Source organism: Mandrillus leucophaeus, unplaced genomic scaffold (genome assembly GCF_000951045.1).
Source record: "Mandrillus leucophaeus isolate KB7577 unplaced genomic scaffold, Mleu.le_1.0 Scaffold55, whole genome shotgun sequence".
NCBI lineage: Eukaryota > Metazoa > Chordata > Mammalia > Primates > Cercopithecidae > Mandrillus > Mandrillus leucophaeus.
The window spans coordinates 403,668-422,642 of NW_012105919.1; the positions used below are offsets into that span (position 1 = coordinate 403,668).

Below are 18,975 nucleotides of genomic sequence, written 5' to 3' on the forward strand. Positions count from 1 at the left end.
GATGGATGGATGGATGGACAGATGGATAGATGGATGGACAGATGGATGGATGGATGGATAGATGGATGGTTGGATCGATGGATGGATGGATGGATGGACAGATGGATAGATGGATGGACAGATAGATAGATGGATGGATGGATGAATTGACAAATATGTGGATAATAGATAGAGGGGTGGATGATGAATGGGTGAATGGATACAGAGGAGGAGACCACAGGCCAGGAATCTAACAATACTCACTCTATGATCTTCTTCCTCCACCTCTTGTTGTCACTGGGGTGGTGACGATAGGTGCCATAGTCAAAGAGTGAGTCCATGGGTGCTTTCTTGGGTCCAGGCACCACCGAGGACTCATATAGGGTGGACTCCAGCAGATCAATGGGGTTGGGCACCCCCTTGCGGAAGGCACCCTGGAACTTCATGCGCAGATTTGGTCGCCCATCGCCTAGGCCAGCAGGGCGACTGGCATCAGCCGGTGAGGGCGAAGGGGAGCCATCCTCCCCCTCGAACAGATTGGCCAGGGAGGAGAGAGGAAAAGCCTCCCCGCCTGGGGTGCCACTCTCATCCCCGGGGAGCTCAGCCACCTCCCCAGGACCCGCGCGGGGGCCTTCGCTGGAATCCGCCATGCCTGCCCCAGGCCCGTCTGCACTGCTCAGCCTGCAAGGGGATGAAAGGGGAGTCAGGCAAAACCCAGCCAGTGGCAGGGGCTCCAGGAAGCCCCCTCCCACGTAGACAAGCAGCAGTGCTGCCAGCTGCTTCAAAGCCACCGTTGTAATGACAGGGGCGCAGGGAGGCCACTCCCAGATGTGGTTGGCTGCCAGCCTCAGGCGGGAACTGCAACAGGAGCCTCTTTTAGGAACCTGGAAACACAAATTGGCCCCAGGTCCAACTACCCTGGGCATTAGCTGAAAGAGGGTGGACTTCGGGGTCATGCTGGGACCCCATACTTGGATCCCAGACGCTACTGCTGACCAAGAAAGCCAGCTGTAGAGCCCCGGAGAGCCAAGTTCAAATCCAGGCTCCACACTTCGTCATTCCATGACATTGAGCAAGTCACAGCCTCAGTTTCCTGATCTGTAAGATGGGAATATCCAAGCCCCATGGGTAGAACATGCAGTCCAGTGGCCAGTGCAGTGCAGTGCCTGGCACGTGGTAAGTACCTGCTAAAGCAGAACTATTAACCGTGGGCTTCAGGCACAGGAAGGGCTCAGAAAATCCATGTGGACTTGCTGTGTGGGCCGGCAGTCCTGTTTCCTCATCAAACACCGTCATGATGATCCCCATTTTACAGAACAGGAAACTGAGGCTCCAAGACTTGAGTTGACTTCCCCAGTGCACCAACTCTGCTCCACAGCACAAAGTGCTGATTCCTCCCTGCACCTCTGCCTGGTTAACTCCTCCCCACTGGAACTCCCCAGTTCCAGCTCAACTGGGCTCCTCTGGAAAGCCCTCCCCGGACTGCACACACTCGTTCCCAGGATCTGTGCTCGTCTCCTCGGAAGCTTTATCCCAGCTGTTCACGGGATGGTTCATTCCCAGGCTGTGGGCGCAAGGAGGCAGGAAACGTATCTGTTCATCCTTCAGTCCTCACACAAATGAGCAACTTTATGACAAAGATGTCATTTGTTCCCATTTCTCAGATAAGGAAGCAGGTTTCAAAGGCAGCAAACAGCCTGCAGGGAGAAGGGCTGGACTTGAACCACGTCTCTCTGGCTCCTGGGTCCAGTGCTTAGCCAGGAGCCAGGGCAAGGGAGGAGCAAGGCCCCACTGGTTGGCTGTCAGTCCCCTGTTCTGTGTAGCATGGTGCCAGCCAGGCGGGGCTGGGCACCGAGGGTGAGTTTCCTGGAACTCTTAGCACCCCACCCAGGAGGCAGGAGCATGTCTGAAAAGCCCTCTCTTATACATCTCACCCTTCCCACCCAATACACACGGAGAAAAACAAATAAACTAGTTCCCACCTTGTTTGTTCTGTGGCTTCCAGGAGGGAAGGCTTGGACCAGAGAGGCGGGGACACAGCAAGAGGACTCCCTTAGTGGGCGCAGCAGGACACAGAGGGTCAGAGCTCCCTCCGGGGGCGGGCTCCCCTCTGGACACCAACAGGGAGGCACAGCCTGGCCTTTGGAGTCATTCAGGCCTGGGTTCTAATCCCTTTACAAGTAGTGTGATCTTAGGTAAGTTACTTGAGCTCCCCAAGCCTCAGTTCCCTCCTCTGCAAAATGGATACAATTGAAGTCACTTTTTCATAGGGTTGGAGGCAGTGGGAAGTGAGGTCAGGTATATCCAGTGCCACTTCTGGGATTAAAGTGGGGTTTTGGCTGGGTGCAGCAGCTCACGCCTGTAATCCCAGCACTTTGGGAGGCCAAGGCAGGTGGATTACTTAAAAGTCAGGAGTTTGAGACCAGCCTGGCCAACATGGCGAAACCCCATCTCTACAAAAAATACAAAAATTAGCTGGGCATGGTGGCATGTGCCTGTAATCCCAGCTACTCAGGAGGCTGAGGCAGGAGAATCACTTGAACCCAGGAGGTGGAGGTTACAGTGAGCCAAGATGGCACCATTGTACTCCAGCCTGGGTGACAGAGCAAGACTCCATCTAAAAATAAATAAATAGAGTGGGGTTTTCAGTTACTATAACTAAAGGAAGAAAGAGAAGTTAGGAGGCCAGGTTCTGAAATCAGACCGACCCAGTTCCTGTCTTGGCCCTGGTCATTAGCTGTTTGGCCATGGGCAAATCACTTCCTCTCTCTGCCCCTTGGTTTTCCCACCTGCAAGACCGGAGTGACCACGCCTGTTCCTAGGGTCCTCCAGCATGTGAGGCACCTACTCAGTGCCAGCACCTAGTAGGACCTCTGGAGACATGAAGTCCTTTTGACTGGCCAGGTAGGAGAGGGGGATCTGGATCCCAGTCCCTCATGGCTGCCACATGCGTTTGGGCTTTGCTCTTCAGGAATGGGGGCCGGGGGGATGCTGAGGCAGGAGGGGCATCTGCAGGGGCCCAGGCATTGGCGGGAGGCGGATTAGACTCTCCTGAGCACAGCCCTGCCCACCTCACTGGGGGCCCTGAGATCAGGGGGAGACAAGACATCAGGCACACCCTCTGTGTTGTCAATACCCTTCTATCCACTGCACCTCTCACCATGGCACCCCAGGGGCTAATGGAACCCCACCCCAGGGAGCTCCCAAGGCCAGAGAAGGCAGCCAAGAAGCTCCTTCCATCCCCCATCATTCCTGCACCCTCCTCCCCTCAGGAGGATAGCCCTCCCCTAAGCCTGGACAGCACCCCAGGTTCCTGGGGAGTCCAAAATGGGGGCTCTGGTGCCAGCCAATCCCGGGTTCAGATCCCCTCCCAGCAACTCTCAACCTGTCTGGTTTCCGTGTGGCCTTGGGCAAGTCATGCCACGATCATGATTAGCATTCTAATTAGGATGAAATAATAATTATGAACTAAATCACCATCCTCGCCTGATGACATAGCTCAGGCTGTGCCCAGCATGGGGCCTCATCTAGCCCTCACCATGACTCCAGACCAGTCGTTCTCAACCAGGGACAGTTCCGCTCCTCCCCTAAGGACATTTGGTAATATCTGATAATATGTTTTGTTGTCACAACTGTACAGGAGAGGGAGCACTGCTGGCATCTGGTAGGTCAAGGCCAGGGATGGCACTAAACATCCTCCAAAGCAAAAGACAGTCCCGCACCACAAAGAATGACCCAGCCCACAATGTCAATAGCGCTGGGACTGAGAACACCTGCCCTGGAGGTAGGTATTGCAATCATTCCCATTCTACAGATGAGGAAACTGAGGCTCAGAGAGGCTAAGCGACTTGCCTGAGGTCACACAGCAGGTTAGTGACAGAGCCAGGACTGAAATGCGAGCAGCTGGCTGCAGAGTCCGGGCTGAATCCCTCCATGCACTGGGGATGTCCTGGGTGCCAGGTGAGGGTGAAAGGGAGCTATCCTCACCCTCAAACAGATTGACCAGGGAGGAGAGGGGGAAGGCCCCTGTGCAGGGAGCTCGGCCACCTCGCTGGGCCTGCACAGGGGCCTTTGCTGGGATCCACCATGCCGGATGGCACTAAACATCCTCCAATACAAAAGACAGCCCCACACCACACAGAATAACCCAGTCAACAATGTCAACAACACTGAGGTTGAGAAAATCTCCCCTAGAAGTAGGTATTGCAATCATTCCCATTTTACAGATGAGGAAACTGAGGCTCAGAGAGGCTAAGTGACTTACCTGAGGTCACACAGCAGGTTAGTGATGGAGTACCAGGGTGCCACCTGAGCATTTAGTGTCTCCTTCGAGCTTCCCAACCACCCCAGGAGGTAGGGATGATTACTGCCTGCCCATTATCATCTCTCTGAGCCTCAGTTTCTCTACCTGTAAAATGGGGATTGCAATAATAGCACCTCCCTTGTAGGGCTTCTGGGAGATAAGGCAGGTCAAGTGTTTCTTGGGCACCTCAGAAATACCTGCTAAATGTTTGATCTTGTCATATTTAATCATCATCATCACCACTATGATACAGTCCTGATTTACCTGTCCTTCCTTACTCCCCTTCCCCAAAACACACATGCACACACGTGCCAGAAGTACGCCTGGCATTTTATAGCCCATGCTAAAATCCACCAAGCCCCTCTCTCATTTAATCTCCCGAAGAACCTGGACAAAGCTAGGCTACCGCTCCCACTTTACAGCTAAGGAAATGGAGGCTCTGAGAGGCCAGTTAGGGAGCAAATGGCTTTGAAGAAAACCTCCAGACTCCTAGCCCTGGGCTCCTTCCACATCACAGCACTCAGGGGTGTGTACGCACCAGCTCACGTGTACACATACACATAGGCATGCGTACACGTACACACACACCACACACACACACACACACCACACATACACACCACACACATACACCACACACACACCACACACACACACACACCACACACACACCACACACACACACCACACACACCACACATACACACCACACACCACACACCACACACACACACCACACACCACATACACCACACACACACACACCACACACACACCACACACACACCCACCACACACACCACACACACATACACCTGTCTCTTATACACATCTAGATGTGTATAAGAGACAGCTGACATGGTCACAACAGCGTTCATTCAGACATCCCCACACTGACATGGTCACAACAGCGTTCATTCAGACATCCCCACACACTGACATGGCCACAACAGCATTCATTCAGAGCAGCGGGTGTTTGTTTGTTTGTCTGTTTGTTGAGACAGGGTCTCACTCTGTCACCCAGACTGGAGTGCAGTGGCACAATCTCAGCTCACTGCAACCTCCGCCTCCCAGGCTCAAGTGATTCTCCTGCCTCAGCCTCCCAAGTAGCTGGGATTACAGAAACATGCCACTACCACTCGGCTAATTTTTGTATTTTTAGTAGAGATGGGGTTTCACATGTTGGCCAGGCTGGTCTTGAACTCCTGACCTCAAATGACCCACCCGCCTTGGCCTCCCAAAGTGCTGGAATTACACGCATGAGCCACTGCGACTGGCCAAAGTAGCGGTTTTTTAACATGTTGGTTTTAAATCCTATATATTCAAAAGAAGGTTTATATTCAAACCCTTCTTTAGAACATATATACCAAACGGTGGTCCACACAGAGATGGCAGTTGTGTAGGATGGACAGAGAAAGAATCTGCATCTTCCTCTGGAAAGGGTCCAAGGGGCAGGAGTAGAAGCCAGCTACCTATTTATTTATTCCACACTTTTACTGAGCACCTACTATGTGCCAGGCACTGGTGCTAGGTACTAGGGACACAGATGTGAACAAAACAGATAGCAATCCCTTTGGGGGCAGACCTTCTGGTGGGGAAACAATAAACTAGACAAACCAAGCAGCACAGTCATGTCGGGTGGTGGTAAGAACTGCATAGACCAGAAGGGCTCAGGAGTGGGCAAGTTAAGGGGTACAGGAGTCCTGAGTAGGGTGATGAGATACAGGGCTGAGCCAGGGTCCCCAAGCCTTCCTTTCTGCCCTAGACAGACCCCAGGCTTTCTGGGAATCTGGCTTTCTGTTCTCATGGCCCCCTGAGCTGGTGAGGCACAGAGTGAGACCGCATTTTGACGTCAGGCAGACCAGAGGGTCAGATCCCAGACCCACGGCTCATTCGCTGTGTAAGCTTGAGCAAGTTACCCAACCTCTCTGATCTTCACTTTCCTCAGCTGCCCTATTAAGGGATCGTAATAGGGTCGTTGTGAGAGGTATATACGTTGAGTCAAGTGCCCAGCAGAAAGAAAGCCTCAATACACAGCAGATTGCACAACAGGTGCCTTCTCTCTGAGAATCCCGAATTCAACGGCGGTGGAGGTCTCTGGCTCCATCCCCATGCCCCGACTTGCAGAGGGTGGAAAAAGGGGCCTATCCTCGGGGTTACCCGCGGCTTTGCCTGATCTCATGGAAACCCTGGCACACATTTGTCAAATCCCATCCTCCTGATTACGTGACCAAGGAAAGCTGCTTAAATCTGGGGGCAAGTTTGGGCATGCAGGCCTGCTCCGCCCCAGCAGGGAGGATTCCAGGGAGCTGGTTTCTCCTGGCTCCCTCCCTTCTGGATCAATTCATTCCACCAGGCATCAATGGAGTGGCGCCTGTTTGCAGGGCACAGAGGAGACATAAAAGTGTGGAACCTCAGAGAACTCACAGTCCAGGAGGGAAGGCAGATGGCTCTTCCTGCCTCCAGGCCTTTGCCTAGGCTGTTCCCTCTGCCTGGAATGCCCTTCCCTTCGCTGGCTGGTTCCCACTTACTCCTCAGGCCTCATCTTAAAGGGTACTTCCTCTGAAAAGCTCTCCTGTTTCCCTTGTTGTTCACTCTTAGAGTAGCATGTGCCTTCCTTTACAGCACTTCCCACGATTAAACTTTTCTATATACGTGTTTTTTTTTCAAGAGAGTCTCGCTCTGTCACCCAGGTTGGAGTGCAGTGGCATGATCTCGGCTCACTGCAACCTCCGCCTCCTGGGTTCAAGCGATTCTCGTGCCTCAGCCTCCCCGAGTAGCTGGGATTACAGGTATGCACCACCACACCTGGCTAATTTTTCATATTTTTAGTAGAGACAGGGTTTTGCCATGATGGCCAGCCTGGTCTTGAACTCCTGACCTCAGGTGATCTGCCTGCCTCAGCCTCCCAAAGTGTTGGGATTATAGGCGTGAGCCACCGCGCATGGCCAATATATTATTCTTTGATTCATCTTCTCTCTTCATCTCCAGAGTTTTAGTTCCATGTGGTAGGGACTATTTCGTGTCCCCTGTGTCCCCAGCATTCAGCATGGTGCTGAAGCAAAATGAGGTGTCAATGAATATTTGGTTTATTTTAGGCTGTAAGACCAGGGACCTGAAGTTCCAGGTGGGGTTGCAGAGCAAGGGCAGCCGGAATCCTGATGGGGAGGGGGGGAGGCAAAGAGGAGGAGGAGGAGGAAGAGGAGGAGGAGGATAAAGGGCAGAGGAGGTGTCAAGGACAAAGGTGCGGAGGGGAAAGTGCAGGGCGCACAGAGGAATGGTGTGGCCTGGGGCACAGGGAGAAGGAAAGCAGGAAGAAAAGATGGGTGAGTGGGTAGGCAGCGGGGAGGTGGGTGGGGGAGGAATCCATGTGTAGGAAGGAGCCCACGGAGAAGGTGCTCAGGCTCCCAGACAGACCCAGTGTGCTTCTACCTCCCTCCGTCCTGGGGCTCCTTAGCCAATTTAGGGGGCACTCACTTCCTGTGGTACTCTCAAACACACTGCGAGTGCCTGCCATTCCAGCTCAGTCTTGCAGGGCACATGTGGGTAGGAAGGTATAGGAAGACAAGGACTCTGAGCTTTGCTGTGACTAGAAAGTCCCAGACCTGTCCAAGCACTCCCCACCTTCCAGGTAAGAAAACTGAGGCTCGGCCGGGCGCGGTGGCTCACATCTGCAATCCCAGCACTTTGGGAGGCCGAGGCGGGCGGATCACAAGGGCCAGCAGATCGAGACCACCGTGAAACCCCATCTCTACTAAAAATACAAAAACTTAGCCCGGCATGGTGGTGGGTGCCTGTAGTCCCAGCTACTCGGGAGGCTGAGGCAGGAGAATGGTGTGAACCCGGGAGGCAGGGCTTGCAGTGAGCCAAGAATGTGCCACTGCACTCCAGCCTGGGTGACAGAGCGAGACTCCGTCTCAAAAAAAAAAAAAAAGAAAACTGAGGTTCAGAGAGGCAAAGTCACTTGTCTGGCATTGCCTTGCTCCAAAAAGGGGGAAGCAGGATTAGAACCCATGCATCCCCAGGACCTGTACCTTTGATGGACACTATATAAAGACAAAGGAACTCTGGGAGGGAGGAGCTTTAGAAAGAATGGAGTGGGGGGTGGATCGCAGTCCCTGGTGAACCACCAGTTCACCAGCTCTGGGCAAGTCACCTGGCCTTCCCATGCCTTGGTTTCCTCATCTGCAAAATGGCAATGATCCTAGCACCTACCCCAAGGGAACTGTCATGAGGGTTAAATGAAATAAAGCATGCAAAACACTGAGCCTGGTGCCTGGTACACAGCATGCATTTCGGTCAAGAATGGCTGCTGTTGGAATCTTTGGTATCAGTGTACTATTTATCAGTATCATTAAGGGAACAGATGAACAAAAGGACTGAGGACCGAGGAACGCAATGACTCCTAGAGAAGGCACAGCGGCCGGAGCCAGAGCCTTGGAGGTAGATTCTGGTAGCCACCTCGAAGTGGCAGCCGACTGGGAGCTCAGCTCCTTGGCCAGGCAAAACCTGCCTGCCAGGCTACGCATGGCTCCCAGGTCCCTGGCAGGCGGCAGTGGTAGGGGGGCATCATGCCATGCCCAGCAGCTTCCCTGGCCAGCCTGTATTTACCTAGCAGGTCTCAGCCCAGCCCGCTTCCTGTTTGCTACACAGTGGCCGCCTGTCCAAGACAGACAGAGCTCCAGTGTCCTGCTGGGCCCCCACCCCATGCACTCACACCACCCAGGCAGGGCAGGTCTGGGGTGACTCACCGGGCCCCACGGAGGGCAAGGCCAGTGTGCACGGCAGTCATTTGGTCATTCTGCAAGCCCTTGGCTGGAGGGATGCTGGCTGACAGCACACACAGATGCCCCTCTGAGCTTTCACACGGACCAAGTCATTTCTGAGGGTCCCAGCCCCGGGGCAGGAGCCACCAAGAGGCCGTGTGGCTTAACGGTTAAGAGCATGCACCTTGCAGGCACAAAAGGCCACATATTGCAGGATTCCATTTATATGAAATGCCAGAAGAGTCAAATCCATAGAGACAGAAAGCAGATGAGTTGCTGCCAGGGGCTGGGAGTGGAGAGTGATGACTGCTAACGGGTACAGAGTCCTTTTTCGGGGATGATGAAAATGTTCTGGAATGAGATACTGCTGATGTCTCTACAACTCTGAATATACTAAGAAACCAACCGAATTGTACATTTTAAAAGACTGAGTTATGAGTATGTGAATTACATTTAAATGACCCTTCCAGGCTTAGTGACCTCGGGCAGGTCACTTCCCTCCCAGAACCTCAGTTTCCTTGTTGCAACATGGGAATGTCATGGGGATTAAGCACACATAAAGGGTTTCTTTTTATTCTTTCTGTGTGTGTGTGTGTGTGTGTGTGTGTGTGTGTGTCAGGATCTTGCTCTGTCACCCAGGTTAGAGTGTAAGTAGCACAATCTCGGCTCACTGCAACTTCCGTCTCCCAAATTCAAACAATCCTTCTGCCTCAGCCTCCCTAGTAGCTGGGATTACAGGCGCCCACCACTGCGCCAGCTAATTTTTGTATTTTTAGAAGAGATAGGGTTTCACCATGTTGGCCAGGCTGGTCTCGAACTCCTGACCTCAGGTGATCCGCCTGCCTCAGCCTCTCAAAATGCTGGTATTACAGGCGTGAGCCACCGCGCCCAGCCACGTAAAGGGTTTCAAACAGGGTCTGGCACGTACTAGGGGCTCAAGGATACAAAGTCACTAGCCCAGGAGGCTCCAGGTCCTTCTTCCCTTATCTCGCTTCCCTCCCATCAGAGAATAGCCCCAGGATTCCACCCTCTCAGCCAGCTGTGCTTGAGAATATGCTACCCAGCTCCAGCCCGGGAGGAGGGAGGCGCCAAAATCTTAGGCCAGCCGGGCGCAGTGGCTCATGCCTGTAATCCCAGCACTTTGGGAGGCTGAGGTGGGCGGATCACTTGAGGTCCGAAGCTCAAGACCAGACTGGCCAACATGGTGAAACCCCATCTCTACTAAAAATACAAAAATTAGCTGGGTGTGGTGGCTGGCGCCTGTAATCCCAGCTACCTGGGAGGCTGAGGCATGAGAATCGCTTGAACCCAGGAGGCAGACGTTGCAGTGAGCCGAGAGAGCGCCACTGCACTCCAGCGTGGGCGACAAGAGACTCCATCTCAAAAAACAAAACAAACCTTAGGCCTGCCTTCTCTCTTATCTGTAAAATGGGGGCAATAATTACTACGACCTGGGTGGGGTAAAGCCGTATTTGCTCCATAGTTATTTGGTGTACTGTACATTCATGCTTTAAACTAAAACATAAGGCTGGGTGCAGTGGCTCACACCTGTAATCCCAACACTTTGGGAGGCCAAGGTGGGAGGATCGCTTGAGCCCAGTTCGAGACCAGCCTGGGCAACATGGTGAGATCCCATCTCTACAAAAAATAAATTTATTTATTTTTTTAAATATTAAAAAATAAAATAACAGCTCCTACCCCAAAGGGCTATTGTGAGGATTAAATGTGATAATTCGAGCCTTCAGCGTAGTGCCTGGCAAACACGAAGTGTTCAATGAATAGCAGCTTCTTTGCCATTCTTGCTAACATTCCCTGAGTTTACAGTGGGGGTGGGGGATGATGACATTGAGGTCCAGGGAGGTCAGAACTGAGCAGGCACTGGAACCCAGACTTCCCGGCTCCAAAACCAGGGCTTGTGACTGCACAGACCTCACCTTTGGAAAGGGTTTCCTTGCCACCTCATTTTCATCTTCCGTCACCTTTGGAAGGCTGTCAGGACAAGGGCTGCTTCCCAGCTGGGAGACTGAGGACCAGAAGGGACAGGACACTCGTCCATGCATACATTCCTCTACCCCACTTCCAGGTGCAAAAGTCCCGAGTTTGCCAAATCAGAGAAGGGGGAAGAGGGCAGGCGCCCGTGATGAATGGATGGGGTGGGAGTCGGGGAAGGGAGCCTGAGGCAGCAGAAAACCAGTCTGAGATCCTTCCTCTGTCCCAGCCCACCTCAACACCAGTCTGTGCCAACAGTAGGCTGCTGCCTCAGGGGTTAACTGCTTGGAATTACGACTGAGGCTAATGCCTGCAATGCTACCATCAGTAATGCCTACCCTCCATGGCACATTTTACACAGCACCTCCCACTTGGTTGGTTTTTGTTTTGAGACAGGGTATGTCTCCGTTACCCAGGCTAGAGTGCAGTGGCACAATCATGGCTCACTGCAGCCTCGACCTCCCAGGCTCAAGCAATCCTCCCACCTCAGCCTCCCTAGGAGCTGGGACCGCAGGCATGTACCACCATGCCTACCTACTTTTTTTTTTTTGAGATGATGTCTCGCTCTGTCACCCAGGCTGGAGTGCAGTGATGCGATCTTGGCTCACTGCAAGCTCCGCCTCCTGGGTTCATGCCATTCTCCTGCCTCAGCCTCCTGAGTAGCTGGGACTACAGGCGCCCGCCACCACACCCGGCTAATGTTTTGTACTTTTTTTTTTTTAGTAGAGACGGGGTTTCACTGTGGTCTCGATCTCCTGACCTCATGATCCGCCCGCCTCGGCCTCCAAAAATGCTGGGATTGCAGGTGTGAGCCACTGCGCCCAGCCACCATGCCTACTTTTAAAATGTATTTTTTGTAGAGATGGGGTCTCACTATACTGCCCAGGCTAGTCTCCAATGCCTGGGCTCACGTGATCCACCCACCTTGGCCTCCCAAAGTGTTGTGATTACAGGCATGAACCACTGTGCCTGGCCCCTTCTGTCTGTTTTAATCCAAATAGTAACTATAGAGATGAAATATTATTGTGTCCATTCCCAGATGTACAAACTCAGTCCCGGGAGAAAGGAGGTTTCACCAATGCCAATCATAGGCTAAGCACTTTCACATTTCTCTCTCATTTGAGGTAGGTGTTATTGTTATCATTTTACAGATGAACAAACGGAGGATCAGAAAGAATGAGATTTAACTGAGGCCACACTCTACAGGAAGTGAATGTGCATAAAATTCCAACCATTTGCTTTTAAATCCATCTGAGTTCATTCATCCCTTTGGGGGCTACCATCCCCTCTCCCTGGGAGCCCCCTTCTCAACGCATGTCCCTTGGAACGCAGCAGGACAGGTGGCACAGTGGTGACAGGCTCGGAGTCTGACTCTTGGCTTTGCCATTTAGTAACTGTGTGGCCCCAGACGGATCACTTGACCTCTCCGAGCTTCAGTTTCCTCGCCTGTGAAAGGAGCTCATCACAGTCCCCACCGCTGGGTTGCTTGTCATTGTGGTATCAGAGTCTCACAATGTGGCCGCAAAGCACTGCGTGGGGGATGATGTCACTCAGACAAAAGCTCTAGGGCGAGGGGACTCCCTGCTGGTAACTGCTGAGCCCAGATGCCTGGAACAGGGCCTGGCACATAACAGCTGCTCAAGATGTGTTTGCTGGATGAATGAATGAATTAATGAATGAATGAACACAGAGGGAAGGAGTGAAAGATGGGCTTAGTCATTCTCTCCAGAGCAGACAGGTCCCCCAAGTGAACCTCTGCCCAACTAACTAATTAGCTTCCTCCCTTCCATCTTTTAACAGACAGCTTACTGAGCACCTACTATGTGTGGGGCTTTCTGGCCTATGAGACCAATACCTCTCATGAGGACAACTATCGTGAGCCCATTTTATAGATGAGGAAACTGAGGTTCAACAAGACCAGGACACTCACCTATGCAAACTCGGTCTCAGAGCCAGAGCCTGTATCTGAGCAGGCGCTTCCTTCTGATGCCCTGCCTGGCTAGCTCGTCCAGTCACTCATTCCTTCCTTCATTCATCCCTTCACTCTATCTATAGGTATTCCTGAGCCCCTCCTGTGTGCCAAGGGGGGACATGAGTGAGCCAGACCCAAGGGTCAGTCAGCCCCATGCCCCCTGTCCCACCCTCACCTGCTGAGGTCTCAGCCCAAAGCCCACGGAGCCCACCCTCCATAAACACACACGTACACACAATACACACACACACACACACATTACACACATATACACATACACAGAATACACACACTTACATACACACATTATACACATATACACATACACTACACACACATACACACAATACACATATACACATACATACAATACACACACATACATACATTACACACATATACGCATACATACACACATACAATACACACACATACATACACACATTACACACATATACACATACACACAATACACATATACACATACATACAATACACACATACATATATACACAAACACACACACATAGACACATGCACACACATGCACACACATTCACATATACATATACGTATATACATACACATATGCACACACATGCACACAGACATACATGCACACATATACATGTACACACACACATACATGTACACACATATACATATACACACATACACATATATACACATACACACATAGACATACATACACGCATACACATGCACATCAATACACACACACACACACACACAGAGGGAACGGTCCCAGAAGCTGGCCAGCCCACTCGGTCAAGCGGGTGGAACCCAGGCCACTCCACCCTCGGGGGAAAACGGGCGCCCGGTGAGACTGAGGAGCTCTTTGTGCAAGGGGCAGGGTGGGTGGACAGGAGCGGCAGCTGTTACTCACTAACCAAAGAAATAGAAGGATATTCCTGTTGGGTCAATGGCCCGCCTGTCTGTCCCCTGAGCCCCCGCCTCCTTCTGTGGCCTTCCCAACACCCTGACCTCATCTGGAGACTTGCAAGGGCTTCCTGTGCGCCTGGCGTGGTCTCATGTGATCCTCCCTCGCCGATGAGGACACATGCTCAGAGAGGGGATGTGACCTCCTTGGAGTCACACAGCCAGCAGTGGCCAGGGCTCGGGGCAAAAAGAGGAAACCAATGGTCAGGAAGGGGCTAAGGGTGGGAAGGAAGTCAGAGTCACATTGAAAGTGAGGCCCTGTCCCTTCCTCATTCCTGTCCAGCCACTGGGGTGCCAGATCATGGGATCCAAGGGCACCCAAGGCAGAAGGAGCCCAGGCCAGAACAAGAGCGGCAGCCAGAATAACCCAAATCCCTCCTCAAGTTGGCAGAGCTCTGACCTCAGCAAAGCCCAGGAACAGAGAGGTTAAGCCACTTTCCGAGGTCACAGAGCAGCAACTGGCAGAGCTGGGAGGTAAGCTGAGGTGGCTCAAATGCCAAGATGAGTGAGCCTACCGTAGCTTTCCACGCAAGAAGCTAAGCTGACCACTGGGCTTTTCATGGACCCAAGGACACCAGTGTCACTCAGATCTGGCTTCCAGTTCCAGTTCTGTCATGAGCCAGCTGGGCATCCCTAAGTAAACTGCTTCCTCTCTGAGTCTCAGTTTCCTCAGCTGTAAAATGGGGCTTGGCATTCCTGCCCTTGCCGACCCCCAGCAGTGGGGAAGCTGTGACACCATCGAAATGCACATCAGCTCTCAGGCCTGTAATCTGAGCACTTTGGGAGGCCAACGCAGGAGGATCACTTGAGCTCTGGAATTCGAGACCAGCCTGGGCAACATAGTGAGACCCCTGTCTCTGAAAAAAAATTTAATTAGCTGGGTGTGTCCCAGCTACTTGGGAGACTGAGGTAGGAGGATCACTTGAGCCCAGGAGTTCGAGGCTGCTGTGAGCTATGATCACACCACTGCATTCCAGCCTGGGCAACAGACTGAGACCCTGTCTCTAAAAATAATAAATGAAAATAAAAAGTGAACATCAGGCAATAGATGCTGGTTTTAAACTAAATACTAGAGGTTGTGCTGAAGACTGTCCACAGCCTCTCAGCAAGGCAGGCATTACCTTATCCCCTTTGTCCAGATGAGGACACTGAGGCCAAAGGAATAACAGAACTTATTGGAAGCTGGGATTGGAACCTGGGCAGCTGGGCTCCAGCCCTAGTTTTCAAGCATTAAATCAAGAAAGTAAAAAATGATGGCTCCTGGCGCTCAGTCCATGCTCATAAATATTTCATTGCTGAAAACATATCATTATCTGCCCAAATGCAAGTCTAGCTTTGCCCCCAATACCTTCCACCCACCCACCTGGCATGGAGGGGCTCTCTGAGGATGTCCGGGGGACGAGCTGGAAGAAAACATGCCCTGGAATGGGCCTGGGGACAAGGGGAGCCGACACAGTCTGAGGCAGAAGAGCTGTGCTTCAGAGCCCCATCCAGCTGCCTTGGATCATCCCTGCAAAGTGGGACGAGAGTGCCTTTGACAGAGGAGGAAATGGAAGCCCAGAGAGGCCAGGTGGCTTCCCCAAGCTCCTCCGGGGGGAACAGCAGGCCCGTCTCAAACATGCGGATGCAGTGGAAGCCCAGGCCTGTCTGTGCAATTCAGGTTCTTTGTTTTGAGAAAGGATCTCTCGCTCTGGAGTGCAGTGGTGCAATCGCAGTTCACTGCGACCTCTGACTCCTGGGCTTAAGCGATCCTCCCACCTCAGCCTCTCAAGTAGCTGGCACTACAGGTGCATGCTACCATGTTCAGCTAATTTTTGTATTTTTTCTAGAGACGGGGTTTCAACATGTTGCCCGGCTGGTCCCGAACTCCTGGGCTTGACCAGTCCACCCACCTCGGTCTCCCAAAGTGTTGGGATTATGGGTGTATGCCACTGCACCCAGCCAATTCAGGTTCCTATCTCTGGTAGCTCCCCCATGACCCCAGGCACCCCAGAGAGGGTCCAGACAAATGGGGATGGGCCACCTTACAGGTGAAGGAATGGATTTGCAATCGGACAACTGGGATTCAGGTCCCAGCTCTGCCCCTTCTCAGCTGAGAGAACCTAGGCAAGCGACTTCACCCTCCAGACTTCATTCCGCCCTCTGAAAAATGGGGACGAAAATAGTTTTGTATCCAAATATGCTGAGAGTGCTTGACTCAGTGCTTGGCACACAGTAAGTGCTCAATAAAGGCTTGCCACTGTCATAATAATTGTTAATGCAACCCAGGGTTGGCTAAAGCCAGACAGAACCTTGTACCCAGAGTTCAGAACAGCAGCCACAGGGCCTAAGACCACGAGTTATCTCAAGAGATCTGAATTAATCTTTAACAGGTGAATTCTGCTCCAAATTGGTGATGCGGAGCATTCCAGAGGGCCCACTGGCATAAAATAAATGTTTTCTCGACTCCCCGGACTCTATCTGTGACAAGAGGAGCTGTTACCTGGGTCCCTATAATTTGGAGAATGGACTGGAGTGTCTTTCCCAAAGTCAAATGGGGGAAACTGAGGCAGACAGCAGGGTCAAGGGCCTGCATGGGGTAGAGATACCCACTTCATGTGGACCCCATCCCCCTAGGTACAGAGGAAGAAACTCAGAGGACTTTGACCAACTCAAAAGTATTTGTTCAGACAACCATGCCACAGATACTGAGTGAGCACCTACTATGTGCCAGGCACATGAGGCTCAGTCTTGTGTGTTTCCTTCCCTCCTACATCTCCTTCCAGCTGCCCCTCTCCACTCGGAGCTTGGATGACTTCCCCAGCCTTGGGGCCAGCCTCTCTGAGCTCCTCCAATCTTTCCCACTCTGCAGCCAAAGGGACCTTTCTAGAACACACAAACAACCGTGTCACTCCCAGGTGGGACTTCTGGGCTTCTGGGTCTGACTTAGCCCCTGCCTGTCTGATCCCTCACCCTTTCCAGTCACGTCACAAACTCCAGACAAACAGAACGATTTCTCTGCTCTATAAACCCCAGGTGTAGCCACCTGGTAACAGGTAAAAGTCATGTCTCTGCTAGTGCCATTCTCTTTGCCTGAATACCCTTTCCTCTACTTTTGCATTTATTCTTCAAGGTGCGGTTCAAACACTACCTTGACCAAGCCCTCATGGGTCCTTCCTGGGCCAGTCCTCCTACCCTACAGCATTCTCCCCTGACCCCATCCATTCCACAGCATACATTTACTAAGCGTTGGCCATCCACGCACATCTTGCTAGATGCCCACAAGTCAGGTGTGGGAGCTCCTCCCCGGGGCCACAAGGGAAAATCCTTCTTCCCTTCACACCCCTCAAGCTAGAGCGAGGCTGGGATTCGAAGCGTCTCAGTGCTCCAGTGCCCAGTCCAGAGCTGGCATGGGTGACCTTGCAGAGAGCATTTGCTGGAGGAGGAAGTGGCAGAGGCCCGGCTGGCACCAGATGAGGCAGGAGGAACCTCCACAGCCCCTTCCCCAGATATAAAGTGTCTGGGTTTCACCTGGGGAATCCCAGCCATCCTCACAGGAGCTTAGGTGAGACATCCCTCCTGGGAACCATTCCCTGGTTACCTCCGTTTCAAAACAGCCCCACCTTGGTCTTAGAAAGTGAACCGCCCTGATCTATGACTGCCATTTGCCATTTGTGTCTGGGACCCCTTCCCCCTGCAATTCACCAATCAAGGTGGGTGTCCAGGCTTTCTGGTTCCCCTCGTTCTTCAAACAGAACGAACTAGAGAAATGTGGAAATGGCCAATTGACTTTTTCACCCTCTTTGTTAAGAAAATGTTTGGGGCAACAACAGCTGGTAAAACAATGACGGCAGCCAACAGTGACTGTGCCAGGTTCCTGGAAGGTCATCGGTCCTCACGACAGCCCTGGGGGCTTGCCCTCAGGCACCCCAGTATTACAGAGGAGAGAACACAGAGGCTCAGACAGCTAGGGGACTAGGCCAAGGGCACACAGCAGGGGACTGCAGAGCACACCCCGGGCCCCACACAGACCCACTCAGCCTCGCAAATGACCCAGGCCTGACCTTTCTACCCATGCTCCCCCAAAAGCCCACTTCGTCACCCTCCTCAGGAGCCAGCCCCGAGTTACCCTCTGCCCTTGCTCTGGAGCCAAAGTGGCAAATCTTAAATCCTCAAGCAGTTCTTAGCATCCCAGAAAAAACCTCCCACAGGGTATCTGCCTAGCATTTCAGGGGTTAACGGCCCCCCTGCCCCCAGCAGAGGCCCTTGTTTTAGAAGCTGAGACAGAAAAGCCACAGGACCCACCTCTGCCCTGCCACTTCCCAAGCACTCCATGGGCACCAGGCCCTGTGTGCACAGCTGGTCCCAGGACAGGACACCTGGTGTGGTGGGAAGGGCTTTGGGGCTGGACAGCCCCTGGGTTTAAATCCCAATTGTCTAGATCCCCGACCTAAGCCTCAGTTTCCCCATCTGCAAAACAGAGAGGACAGACAGAGGGAACGGCTGGGGCCGGCTGGGGCAGTGGGTGGCTCGATGAATGTGTCTGTGGTTGGTGTTTCCAGGCTAGTGGGGAGTGTGGGAGCCTCTCTCTCCCTGCCCCACCCCCAGCCCCGCCACCCGCCCCCGAGACGTCCTGAGAGTCCAGGGCAGAACTAGAGGTTAAAGATTTTCATGCCTCTTGGAGGAAACAGCCGTCTCTCTGGGACTCAGTAACCAAGCCTTTGGAAGCTCCAGACTCCAAATTCCATCCGACATGCTCAGAGGCCAAGGGCAAACCTTAGGTCCTCCGAAATCCCTCTTCCAAGTCTCCTAAGGTGGGCTGCAGGGCTCCAGGCCTTTGGTTCCCTGCCTTGGGGTCAGGGGAACCGGGCCGCCCTCCCCCTAGATCTGCTACCCCAGGCCCCACGTTGGTGCCCATTTCACAGGTGATAAAACCGAGGCCCAAAGAGCCGTTGTCCTGCCCAAGGGCACTTAGCGGAGAGGCTGGCGCCTACGGAACCTAGCGCCTCCCGCCTCCCGCCTCCCGC

The 18,975-nt window shown here is 52.8% G+C and overlaps 1 protein-coding gene across 2 annotated transcripts in view; it reads right to left on the reverse strand.

Annotated features, from left to right (window-relative positions):
- Window positions 1-4,282, reverse strand: part of TRPV4 (transient receptor potential cation channel, subfamily V, member 4) — a 38,124-nt gene extending 33,842 nt beyond the window's left edge. Inside the window, exons 1-2 of one of the 2 annotated variants that reach the window (XM_011997843.1) lie at window positions 4,244-4,282; window positions 244-660 (exon numbers count right to left, since the gene is read on the reverse strand). In XM_011997843.1, the coding sequence (XP_011853233.1) occupies window positions 244-629 (386 nt within the window). In that variant the 5' untranslated portion in view covers window positions 630-660; window positions 4,244-4,282. Of the gene's footprint in view, window positions 1-243; window positions 661-4,243 lie in introns of those variants that run through there. The other variant, XM_011997844.1, reaches the window with a different exon arrangement.
- Window positions 4,283-18,975: the final 14,693 nt, after the last annotated feature.